General features: G+C 41.8%; 1 protein-coding gene across 1 annotated transcript in view; it reads right to left on the bottom strand.

Annotated features, from left to right (window-relative positions):
* Window positions 1–10,157, bottom strand: part of NUCB1 (nucleobindin 1) — a 29,820-nt gene extending 19,663 nt beyond the window's left edge. Inside the window, exons 1-7 of the mRNA XM_032236654.1 lie at window positions 9,908–10,157; window positions 9,299–9,412; window positions 8,015–8,122; window positions 7,019–7,151; window positions 5,928–6,031; window positions 4,415–4,600; window positions 3,887–3,977 (exon numbers count right to left, since the gene is read on the bottom strand). Of these exons, the coding sequence (XP_032092545.1) occupies window positions 3,887–3,977; window positions 4,415–4,600; window positions 5,928–6,031; window positions 7,019–7,151; window positions 8,015–8,122; window positions 9,299–9,400 (724 nt within the window). The 5' untranslated portion in view covers window positions 9,401–9,412; window positions 9,908–10,157. The remainder of the gene's footprint in view (window positions 1–3,886; window positions 3,978–4,414; window positions 4,601–5,927; window positions 6,032–7,018; window positions 7,152–8,014; window positions 8,123–9,298; window positions 9,413–9,907) is intronic.
* Between the last annotated feature and the right edge of the window lie 3,319 nt (window positions 10,158–13,476).

The raw sequence follows: 13,476 nt of genomic DNA, 5'->3' as shown, positions 1-13,476 counted from the left end.
ATGTTGTTCCTGAGCTCTTGCGCACTCCAGCACCCCGGGCTACCTGATCAAGTGAGTGCGCTCCCCACCCGTACAGGCTAGCATCTGTCGTTACCACAATGCATTCCGGCTCCTTGAATAGAGACCCCCAGCTCAGGTTAGGAGCCTTCCACCAGTGGAGCCATGTGGAAACCTTGGGTGAGATTTGTACCCTGGATTGAGAGTGGCTGGTGTGCGCCCTCTGAAATGGAAGAAGGAACCACTGGAGGGGACAAGCATGGAAGCGTGCCCAGGGAACAATGTCTATACACGAGATCATTTTTCCCAGAAGTTGGGAAAGCACTGCCAGCGATAAGAACCTTTGACTTTGAATATGACTCACCAGCAACTGGATGCTGCTGCGTCGTTCCGGAGATAAGGCCACCTCGCATGTGTCAAAATCTACGAGAGTCCCCAGATGCAACAGTCTCATAGTTGGCTGAAGGTGGCTTTTTGGAAAATTCAGCACAAACCCGTGGTGCTGTAGAGTGTTGATAGTCGTCTGAAGGTCTCGAACTGCCTGGGATCGTGATGACGAGGGGATCAAGACTATGTCGAGATAACAATTTACTCTAACTGGTAGGGAGCGAAGATACGCAGCTATTGCTGCCAATAGTTTGGTGAAAGTTTGTGGGGCTGATGAAAGGCCGAATGGCAGGGCCTTGTATTGAAAATGGCGGCCCGCAAAGTGGAACTCCAAGAATTTTCTGTGTGCTGCATGTATTGGCACATGTAGGTAGGCTTCTTTTATGTCGACTGATGTCATTAGGTCACCTTGTCTGATGCAGGTAAGTATGCTCTTGAGGGACTGCATCTTCAATCTTTGGTACTTGATGTAAAAGTTGAGTTGCTTTAAATCTAGGATGGCTCTCCATCCTCCTGAGGACTTGGGGACTAGGAACAAGATCGAGTAGAACCCTAGCCTTTCCTATCCCTGGGGAACTGGTTCTATGGCGTTGATGGATAACAGGTGTTGGATCTCCTGGTTCATGAGACCCTGTTTCACCTGACACCTGGGGATGGGGCACTTGATGAAACATCTCGGGGGGGATGGAAAGAAACTCCAGAGTGATGCCTAGCCTCACGGTCTGTACAACCTAAGCATCCGAGGTAGTTTCTGCCCATTGGCTTGCGAAGGCTGTCAATCGCCCGCCAATGGGTCCATCCCTTTTTGGAGTCACCTATACTGGCAAAAGGACTGGTTGTTGGCACCATGAAATAGCCGCCGAGCCTGCACTTGTCGCTGATTCTGTTTTCTATTTCTGTCCCGGGTCCCTGACCAGTCCTGGGAACAGTCTTGTCCCTGTGTGTATGGCCTGTTATACTCGGGAACATAGGGTGCTGCTGTGAAGCCGGAATCTGGGACCCGAAATGGCTGCCTCCTGAAATAAGGCTGGTGTCTCCTATCTGAACGCTTGGTGGTGGATGGGACCACCTTGCGTTTGTCTCATCTCTATTAAAATGGGATCCAAGGCGGTACCAAACAAGGCGCCACCCTTGAATGGAGTCGAAGCTACGGAGCCATAGGAGGAGATGGGAGGTGATATTGGACGCTATAGCCCGAGATGCGAACTTAGTCGCGTTAAGAGTAGCGTCAAGAGGAATATTCCAGTGCTGCGACTAGTTTGTTGATATCCTGGTGCACTTGCATTTCCTCTGGGGCAACTCTGGCCTAGAGCTGCTTAAGCACACCAGGGATATCCGGTTGAAAAATGAGGCCGCAGCCACAGATCGGAAAGCCCAGGTGGCAGCCTGGTGGGTCTTGCGTATCATCAATTCGGCTTTGCAGTCCTCTACCTTGAGGCCTTCCAACAGTTCAGATGGCACCAGACTGAGGAGTCTAAGGCGGCAATTGGGGGATCTACAGTAGGGAACTGAAGAATCCCGTCTACCTCCGGGGTTGAGGTGTATAGCTTTCTGTTGCCATTGCTGGGAGGTGGGATTGCTGTAGGCTGCGTCCACTGTCTCTGCACTACATCTAAAAATAGTTTAGGAAAGGGAATAACATCCTTCTCCTGAACCTGTTCAGCAAAGAACCGGCCCGTGGAGTCCAGGCCCACTGCTGCACTGGCCTGTGTGGTGGTGCCGCCCATGTTGGCTGTAGTCATGGCCTTGCATAAGTGATTTAAACAATGTAGGCCGAAATAATCCAGAGAAGGCTGGCTTGTCCTGCACTGGCTGTCATCATCAGAGAGCTCCTGCTCACCCAAGTCCCCCTCATCACCCAGGTTGGAACCCTCACTGTGGATTGAGGGAAGTGGAGAGGGAGGATGCTCCTGGGAAGCGGACGGGTCCCTGGACAGGGCTGAATGTCTGGGACGTTGCCCCCTTCACTGGAGTTCAGCATCTACTCCCTGAGTTATGGCCACAGAGATCATATCCCTAAGCTCCGGAGGAATAATGAGGGTAGAAGTTTCCTCGGGTGGGGGTAAAGGTGGCTGACAGTTCCGTGTATCTAGATGCGGGCGCCTGACCCTGCAACATGTCTGAGATATCAGAAAAGGATTGGGGCCTCAATCCCACGTCTCCTACAGAAAGGCCTTGTGGCATAGGAATATCAGGGGACCAACCCTGGACCCCTGCCAGATTGGGTGGGGAAGCAGGTGGAGAAACCTGCATCGTGAGGACTGGTGAGGACCTGCTGGAAGTGGAGGTGGATACCTCTCTTATTTTTCTCTTTGCATCCTGCCTATCTGCAGCCACAGATGAGGCGCCTACCCTGGTCCTGCAGGAGGTCCTGATGGCAGTCCTCCCAACTCTATCGCTGGCCTTGGACTGATTAGATGGTAATGAGGGAGAGATTTCTGCCCCCGAGTTATTTCCAGTCGCCAAGTGATCAGCCATTATTACTATTAGAAGCTCACTCAGAATAATTAGCTGAGTTGAAGATTTGAAACGAGTTGAAACAAAGATTTGTTCTATCGGACTTTGCAATAGAGAACACAGAGCAAGAAGAACACGAGTAGCTTTACTGCAAGTCCTCGTGTGCAATGGCGGCCAGCGTCAAGATGCTGTTAGCTCCACCCTCGGGTGATCTTGTGTCACGCTAACTGGGCTCGAACAATCCGGCCGTCCTTCGGTTGGCTCTCAACAGTGTAAAATTTAAAACTTCCAAAATGGCTACCGTTTCAAATTCCGTCGAAGGCAATGGCCGTTCCGACACTGCTTTCCCTTGTTGCAGTGGCAGTCACAACAGTAGTGGTAGTTCTGGCAGCAGGACATCGATCGTGCTCCTTAAGCGGATCGCGCCTGACAGGAAAGCCGATCACGCCCGGATAGTCAAGCTCAGTGGCAATCAAGTTTTAACAAGGAGGGACTGATCACGCTTAATAAGCGGATCGCGCGTGAAGTAGCCGACACCAGAGTGGTGTACCAGGTTCTCGGCTGCGGTGATCGGCAGGCGAGGAAATCAATCGCCACCAGTTCCGGCCGATTTAGACTTGGAGGCGCTAGTATTGCGCTGAGAAACAGCCTGGCAAGGCAGTCCATCGGAATGGAGACAGCTTGCCTTTCAAATTCTGTAGTCACCTAGAGGAAATGAAAAATGCTACACACAAAAATACTTACAGTTGAAAGAGTTAATTTTTCTATTACCCTAGAGAAAAATTATGCGTCTCTTCAAGCTGGACTGAATTAAAAAACCGAACTCTTCCAGTCAGAGAAGGCGTGGTCAACAATTTCATAACTCAATCTCTAGGCTAATGGACAAAGTTAATCCATGCTTGGATTCTCGAGGCAGCGCACAGGAGAATATATTTAATTATATATTTATATAAAACTACATGTCAGCGTTTATAACTTCATTTGGATACCAGTTGTGCAATTCCCCGACAAGCTTTCTTAGAACTACACATACAGATTTACCTACCATGAAGCTTGAAGAAAGTCTTGGGGTTAAATTCATTGGGGTCCAAACCATCCGTCTCCTGCCAGACCTCCTTGAGTTGATCACGGCTGCCCTGCAAGGACATAATGAGGAACTCAAGCCAAATGTCTATGGAGATTCTTAGTCATGAGGCCATGGTTGTCCCAAAGGTGCTTCCATCCCCCCCCCCCCCAAAAAAAGAAGCAACTGGACTTTCTGGTTTTCCTTTGAAGACGTTTCACTTCTCATCCAAGAAGCTTCTTCAGTTCTTCAGAGCTGAAGAAGCTAGTCGAATGCGAAGTGAAATGTCTTCGAAGAGAAAACAACATCCAGTTGCCTCCTGAAAAAAAAAGGCCCACCTTTGGGACATCCAGGTTATAGTTACCCAAAGGTACTTTTCCAAAAGGCAACTGAGTTTCTTGGGAAGGAGAAGATCCAGAAGCCTTTTGGAAAAGCACCTTTAGGACAACGCAAGCCAAAACAAGCAATCCCTACCCAAACCCCTGGAAGCCCAAAAGAGGTTCCCCCTACCGGGACATTGACTTTGGGATGCTCCTTATGTTTCTTCTTGAGTTCTTCAAAATGTGCTTCTTCCTCACGACGTTTTTCCTCATCCAGGGACTTCAGGTATTCCCGACGCTCGTGCTCCTTCATCATCTCATACCGTTTGAATTCTTCGTGGTGAGCTGCATCGTAATTCTCCAGGTCCTTGGTAGCCTAAGAGAAAAAGACAGAAAAACAAGAGCCAACATTATTGGCATGGGATGAAATCACCTTCCTTTTACAATCCCCCTCCCCCATCCCACAGGATTGCAAATAATCCTGATAACTGCATCACTTTCACTTGCCTCTAATCTCTGCTGGAGACCCCAGCACTGCCTGAGAGCAGGCCTGTCAAGTTCAGATTAGAACAGCCTCCCTTATACCGTGATGGCTAAGATTCGTACTTATTTACATATAGTCCTCTGCTTTTGAGAAGGGACTGGAATTTTGGTCCTAAATTGTGATGGTTGTAAATCGAGGCAACTATGTGACTGGACCCAATTTTACAATTGTTTTTATGCCAGTCATTATATGAATCACACGGTCACAATTCCAAATCCATCTCTCAAATCGGCGTTTTTGCCAAAAAGGAAAAAAAGGTCACAAAACATGATGATGTGACTATGTGATGTTATAACCAGTTGTAAACATGAGCTGATTGTGGAGCATCTGGAGTGTGGTCGTTTACCGAGGTAATTGGTTGCAAATCAAGGACGAATTGGTTGCAAGTCAAGGACTATTTGTATTTCTCAGATTTAGATGGCTGCCCAACTCACAAAATGTAACTCTGGTGTAAGAACCAAGAAGTCCCTCATTTGAGTTTTGGAATTCAGTTTATTCAGTAATAAACTCACTGAGTAATCTTCAGCAAACCTGTTGCATTCACCTGTTGCCTTCTCTACAACATGGAGATATTAATATTGATCTTATCTTCAAAATAAACATATACTAGTGGCCAGGGCAGTCTGTTCCAGCCTTGTGTCTTCCAGCCTCTTTAGACCCAAACTCCCATTGACTCCAGCAACCACCAAACTGGAGATATTTTATTAAAAGCTCTACATGTTGTTTGGTGAGGTAAATGAAAAAAATATCAGTTTTAAACTTCTGATTAGAGCTTCTGGGATAGAAAAGGAGTAGGATGAAGTAGCATGGATTATCTATAGAGTATTTCTGTATTTAGGAAGGGGTCTAGAGGCAGGGGCTTCCATTTTGGCACTGACCTAACCATGCACTCCAACAACCTCAATAGCTGAGCATCAGATGAAACTGAGAAGTAAAAAAGATCAATCCTGCAACAGCTTTGAATCAACCTCCAAGCCTTCTAAGAAATTCTAACCACTTCCCTTCTGCAAAGTTTGAGCAAGGGAGAGGAAAAAAGGAGAGAGTGCATATGCCCTGGGCTTGTACTACAATATACAGAGGTGAAGTGGGGCCGGGGTAGGCAAAACAGATTCAAACGTTTAATAATCTGAAATAAATGTTTTTAAAAATTCTGTCATACGGTTTTAATGAGCAGCTCCAAATCTCGGGCTTCAAATGTGTGCTGGTTTTGCGAGTCCAGATGTTCAAACTGCTTCAATAAAGCCAGGTGATCAACCTGGACATCTGAAAGGGAAGAGAGGAAAAGGGGGAGATGAAGATTTCAGACTTGACATTTAAATAGAAACCAGAAAACACTGGGGCTCATATACTGCACTATACCAGTTTGCTTAAATGTTTATTGAATACTGACTGCTAGGTTCACACAACCAGGTTACAGCAAAGCCAGATAAACTAAATTATGGCTTAGCACATTCAAGAAAGCAGGCTGCTTGATTTCTATCGATTTTTTTCTTAAAGAACAGGACATCTTTGATTACTAGATTTTGAGGATAGGTCCTTTGAAATGAAGTCCCCTCCCCTCCACTTTAATATCCTGAGACACAAGGGGAAGCCCATTGGCAGTAACAGAATATTAGAGAAAACTGATTTGAAGACAAAACAAGCTGCTTTTCATCATTTAGACAAAAAAAATTAAGTTATTAGTGTTAAAATGATTATTTGGCTAAATGATGAAAAAATGGTTGGTTTGTGTTCAAATCAGTTTTTTCTAATATTCTATTATTGCCAAGCGGCTTCCCCTTGTACCTCGGGATATTAAAGAGGCAGTTAAGAACTGTTAATCCAAGGATTAATTTATATTATTAATTTATCTGTGGGCTCATTGGTTTCATTACCAGACTAGATAATATCATTAGTGCATTGATGATGTTACCTAGTTTGGTAATGAAATGTCTGCAAGAAAACCACTAAGCTCAGAGACCACTAAGGACTCTCCTCAGTTCAATGCTGAACTACAAATTCTCTCATCTATTAAATTATCTGGCAACTTATCTGGAATTTAGAAGCCACAATATAACACAAGGGCCATCACAAGATCTGTCTGTTTGCACAATGATTCCATAGCAGGAATGACCAGCCACCAAACAGCTATTCTCCATCTATCCAACTAATGGCATTATAACAATAGAACCTAGAATTGCGGCTTGGCATGTTCTCTGTCATCAACATTGGCTGGAATCCCACCATCAACACTCTCCTATCTCAACTCACCTTGCTCCATCGTGGCATCCATTTTGGCTTTTAGGAGCATCCGAAGCCGGGACACCTCCTGTCTCTTCAGTTCATCTAACTTTGTGCGGACACTGTGACCCACGAAGTCCAGCTCTTTGCTGAGTTTTCCACTCTGAAAGGAGCAACAAGGAAGCAGATATTTTACTTTTATCCTAGTCTTGTGTTGAGGAACTCATTGTGTAGGTAGTCTTTTTTTATCTCACGACTATCTTTAAAGGTACACCATTATAATATATATATCTACAATTTCAATTTATAAGTCTGCTGCAACTTAAAAGTTTCCAATGTGCTTGATCAAAGTAATTTGGATAAATACTGGGATCTGAATCCAGTTAGGTTTTCTCATCCTAATAGGTCACTATATCCTATTGATTCTGTTATACAGGTAGTTCTCAACTTACAACCAGAATTTTCATTGTTAAAGAAGGCGGTTAAAGTGAGTTGCTCTGATGGTTTTTTGTGCCACAAATTTTAAGCAAATCATTTCAGTTGTTAAATGAATCATGCGGTAATTAAGTAAATCCAGCTTCCTCCATTGATTTTGTCAGAAGCTGCTAGGAAGGGTGCAAATTACCCTGGGACATTTCAATGGTCTAATTATATGGCAGTTGCCAAATGCCTAAATTTTCATCACACGACCATGGGCATTTTGCATCTGGTTGTAAATCCAGGTACCAGTTGTAAATTACTCTTTCAGCACCACTGTAACTTCATATGGTTACTAAATGAATGGTTGTAAGTCGTGGACTTCCTGTATGGGTGTGTATCATTGCCCTGTATTTCACTTAAAGACACAGGAAAATAAGATCACTTTCCTTTCTGTAAGTGAAAAGCACTATAGTAAAAGTGGTTGGTATCCATTACTAAGTCCAAAAGACAAATCCAAGTTTACCAAACTGAACTTCCCACAATGGTAAAAGAGAGGACTTGGCCCTAGTTATGACACAACAGCCACCCTTGTATATCCCAATTCACCTTGATATCCTCGGCATTGGCTGCTTGCAGTTTTTCCCGGAAATGCCCATCAGTTTCCAGCACATTGATGACTTCTTGGAGGTAGCGGTGATAATACAATCCTGTGTCCTTCAGAAAAACAAAAGTCAGGAGTCAGATGCAGATGTTGCACTTCTTCAAATGAGACTTACTGAAATTTCTCTTCTGGTTACATATAGTGCTACTCAAGGTACATTAACACCAGCATTCACAACTAAACTTCAGAAATGATAATATCATACTAATAAAATGCAAAATATATTATTAAGTACAAGAAGGCAAGGTCATGGTTGGAAAACTTTACAATCTAAAACTGAAAATAACCAAGGAGGAAGGAGAAAATAACAAGAGTGACTAAAAGTAAAGATAATGCATTTATATTAGTGATGTCCACTTAAACTTAGATTGAGAATAGCAGTCTTCCACAGCTTGAGTTCATCATAAGTATGCTAGTTGGGGAATTTTTTGAGGTCCACTTAAGGACCTCAAGTTGGGAAAGGATGAAATGGAAGGACAAGAGCAAAGTGGGGTTTTTTGCCAAAATGTGCACCGAAAAAACCCTCTGAAGAGACATTATATAACATTATCCATAGACAGGAAATAATTTGAGAGGGAAGAATAAATTCTGGTGTCCAGGGATAGTTCATTATATAGTTAGGGCACAATGCCTTGGGCAGGGGTTGGTCTAGAGGAGCCCCAACGTCCCTTCCAAACTTACCGTGAATGTCTTGTAGATGAACTCACATAATTGTCATTTAACTAGTTTAGTTTACTTTATTTATTCAATTTGGGAAGGGACAGTACAATTGCCATAGTATCTTATATGGAACTTCAATAAAGGCTGCTGCAGTCTGCAAAAATTGCTAAATTGATTTGTTTAATTAAGGGAAGATTATACACTATAATGTATAAAAAAGAAACCTTTTATGAACTTTTTTCTGAAAATGGATAAAAATCAACAAAAAATTTGGGGATTTATTGAATAAAAAGAACTGATTTGGGGAAGAAGAAAACCATGTTTGTAATTTGGGAGAGTGGAGATGGCAATTATTACATTTGTAGCTCCTGCAAAAAAATAAAAATAGAACGCTTTAGATATCTTGTTATTCTTACCTTTCCTTTATTCTTTTGTATTTTTTCTATTTTTCTTTTAGGTTTTTTTTTAGTTTTTTAAACCTATGTAAAATCCTCTTCTAATAAAACATATATGTAGGTATAAAGGCCTTTGTGAAGCAGAGAATTATGGACAATCCTCAGAATACTTACTGGTGGTTCTGGGGCAGCCTCTTGTTTCTCTTTAGGCCTTTCAATGGGCACACAGATAGCCAATCCTAAGAGGGTAATGGCCATAAACCATGATAGATGCATCTTTCTGAGCCCCTGAAATCGCAAGCCACATAAAGGAGGGTAAGCAACTTAAGAAAGGAAAACAAGCTGCTTTCACAGGACACAATGTGGAACAGGGCTCCCAAAGAGGAGGAAGCTAGGAACACTAAAATAGGAATCCTTTGGAAACTTGCACAGTTCAAACGAGAACAAGCAACAAATTCATTTTTTTCAATATAGATCAAGCCCCAACCCCCAAAATTGTGAGAGCCTCAACATTGGAAGTTTTTAACAAGAAATTGGATAACAATATGCCAGAAATGGTATTAGGGTTTCCTGCCTGAGCAGGGGGGTTGGACTAGAAGCCCTCAAGGGTCCCTTTCCAACTCTGTTATTCTGTTAAAACCAAATCCTACAAAACCGGCTTGCCCACTTACACACAAAGAAGCTTGACCCTTATTTTTATTTTTTGCGTTTTGACATACAAAAAAAAAAATCAGCTGCCAAATCAATGAATACTCCCTTCCACACAACTGGGGTCGTACTTACGGTGGAGAACGGCACTCTCTTTCCCTTACAGACTCTGATCACGAACTACCGGAGTTGGAGACGGAAACGTGAAGCAAACGCACTCTGTGCATGCGCAGAGAAACCTTCAGGAACACCGATTTTTCACACTCGATATCCAAAGCTCTTCTGCGCCGGGACTGCGCGCCACGTGACCCAGGCCGCGAACGTTCTAACAGCGATTCGGCTCTACCGCCTCTCAGTCCACCTCTAAGCCCCGCCTCTGCATCTACCTAGCTGGCCACGCCTCTTTATCCCGAGTTTCGGATACGCCGCTTTCCACCGTGTCACGTCCGGCGCTCCATTTTGCATCGTGATCGATATTTCAGGCTCTTTTGCATAGGAGGCCACGCCTTCCATTCCTTTCGCTTCCACTTATTTGCGTGGGCCTATAAGAATCCGCCCCCCTTTCCCGGAAGGAACGCCCTTAACATTTTTTCCCTTTTTACAGTTTTCCGTAAAGAACAACAACAACAAAAAAAAGTGAGAAAACCCAAGGACAAGTTCACTGAATACAGTGTGTCCGTGGCAGGGTTTCCTTATAAATTTGCTTTTCACTGAATTCAAGAAATCAATTGAAGCTTGGGTAGAAAAAATCAAGACCCAAACCTGCGCCTGAGCAGGTTCGAGGTGCATGAAAATAGAACTATCCAATAATCTGGACTACCAAAAATCCAGATAATCACTATCAGTTAAAACTAACTCTTTTCTGTCATCTAATGTGCTGTCCGGATTCTTTGCTATCGGAATAGCCCTAATTAAAAACTGCACAGCAATTTTTTTAAAAATTTAAATTTATCTGAAAGAAAAATCTCAAAATGGATTTTTAAAAGGTGGGCAAATTAAGATTTGGATTGCTCAGAATTCTACGTTAGGTTACGAAGAAATAAAACATCAGGAGGGGCAGAATTTATGTTTCAAATCAATGTTTCTCAACCTTGGTAGTTTTAAGATGTGTGGACTTCAATACCCAGAATTCCCCAGGGCAGGTGGAAGAATTCTGGCCATTAAAGTTCATAGCTGCTAATGTTGAGAAATAATGGTTTTAAGCCATAGGGTCCAGTTTTTAAATGGAATCTTAGAATTAGACTTTACAATCTTCTGCTACTTCTGCAGTTCCAGGTAGGCCTCCAAGTGGGTTGTTCTCCAAAAGTTTTAGTGGGTTATTTTGTGCAGCAGATTGGGTGGTAGGAATAGTAAAAGAATAGAAAAATACAGTACAAGTAGTCTTTGACTTATGACCACAATTGAGCCCAAAATTTTATGTTGTTAAGTGAAACATTTGTTGTTAATTTTGTCCCATTTTATGACCTTTCTTGGCACAGTTGTTAAGTGAATTACTGCAGTTGTTAAGTTAATAGCACGGTTGTTAAATTAATCTGGCGTCCTCATTGACTTTGCATGTCAGAAGGTCACAAAAGAAGATCACAGGACCCTGGGACACTGCTACCATCATAAATATGAGTCATTTGCCAAGCATCTCAAATTTGAGCATGTTATCATTGAAATGCAATGGTCATAAGTCTGAAAAACAGTATAAATTGCTTTCTTCAGTGTTTTTCTAATTTTGAATGGCCACTAAGTGAACTGTTGTAAGTCGAGGACTACCTGTATATGAAAAAAAATATCAGCGTTCCATTTTATTTTATATCTGCGAATAATCCATTGAAAAAGCAGACCACAAAATGGCCAAGGAATGGAAGAGAGGAATGCAGGGATCAGTCACAGCTATGCGAAGGTGATCCAGCTAAGAGCGGTTTGTTTCAGGGGAGGGAGAGTCAAAAAGAAAGGAAAAAACAGAGAAGAAAATTGATGCTAGAAAAATGATATAATCCAAACAAAATTAGCACACATAAGAGCCATAAAAATCAAATCACGCTATGCTAAAATTGGTTTTCTAAAATAGTGTTTTTCATCCTGATGACAATAACTATACTGGCCAGTATTGATGGAAACTATGAAGTGGTCCATCTGGGTAATGCCAGGTTGCAGGAAGTTAACCGTTGTGAGAGACCACCTTAGGGGAATTGTTAAAATCATTGTATAAACATTCTGGAATTCATCATTCCAGAACAGAACACCACTTTTTAATCCTTTGTAACTGGCTGGCACCGTCATGGTTACCCATTGTTCAATAAGAAAACAGTAACCTGTTTGGCAGCCCTAGCCCTAACATTAGATATACAAGTGCATAAAGCAGCTTCAATGAGTTGTAGAAATAAAAATATTAATTAGCAGGGAGAAAGTTAAGTAAAATAGCAACTTTTGAACTTGAACTGATCTATTCCCTGAAGGATTTTAAAAAACAGCAAAGGCTGCTTTGCAAAAATATATTGGCAAATACGTTTTTAGGATTATAGGATAACAAAGTGCAATGGCCATGCTCCATTGGGAAGATGATATTAGCATGTCAAAAAGGCTGAAATCTCCAGATAAGGTAAGTTAATGAAAGGGGGAAAAAGAAATACTTGTTTTTCTATTTAAGTTCAAGTACATATGGGACACTACGTAAAAGACTTATGTAGAAACAATGACTACTGTGTTCACAAAATGTACTAAGATATGTTTTTTTAAGCATAATTTCTTGAATAAGCCTAGTAGTTGATTTCACACATAACATCAAGTCATAAGCTCAGTTTACGAACCATAGTGAGTTTTCACGTTACACTGACAAAGGATAGGACATGATGTTAAGGCACAAGGTGAATTTAACTGATAACCATTTGTAAAGTTATGAGTAAGATTAAGAAAGTAGCTAGATACACTTTCTTTTTTTACTTATTCATTTCTAGAATTTGATTAAATTCTAATCAAATTAAATTGAAGAGCTCAGCAGTCGGACTGACAAAAATATGTACTTACATGGCACAGTGTGAAACATAGAAAATCTAAATGAAGAATCTAAGTCATTAGTAGTTATGCTAGATTTTTAAAAAGTGTTAAATAAATGAACTGAAACTACATTGATCATCTTAGACCTAAGGGAAATTGACATATTCAGAGATGACATGCTTCTGAATATCACATTTTAGAGTTCAACAACAAGAAAAAAACAAGGATTTTAAGTCTATGTTTCGGAGCCTCTTTAGAGATACTGATTGGGACAGAATTATGAAGTTATAGTCCAATCCAACAATACAACTGTAATGTAAATAAAGGGAAAATATTCCTCTTGATGAAATATGGTTGAATAAATAGACTACCAGCTTACGATAATTGGATACAAAACTTTAAATGATCAGAGACTTTCATATTAAAGCTTCTTTCAGACAAGCTTGGCTTCTTGTCATATCATAGAAACATATTGTTTTAGTGGCCATGAAATGTGTTGCCATTGCTATCTTCTGAGATGTTTGTTCAACGTCTTATTGGTGTATGTCACTCTGGGATTTCATGGTGGGTGTCCCATCCAAGTATTAATAAGCCATTTTTGAAAGTTTTTTTTTAATTGGACAGGTTTAGAACAACATTTATTGTGATTAAATCACTGTTTTCCAAACCAGTCAAACTTGGCAACATTTTAGTTGTGTGGAGTTCACTTCTAAGATTCC

This window comes from Thamnophis elegans, chromosome Z, assembly GCF_009769535.1.
Source record: "Thamnophis elegans isolate rThaEle1 chromosome Z, rThaEle1.pri, whole genome shotgun sequence".
Taxonomy (NCBI): Eukaryota; Metazoa; Chordata; class Lepidosauria; order Squamata; family Colubridae; genus Thamnophis; species Thamnophis elegans.
This window is presented reverse-complemented; position numbering and strand designations above follow the sequence as displayed.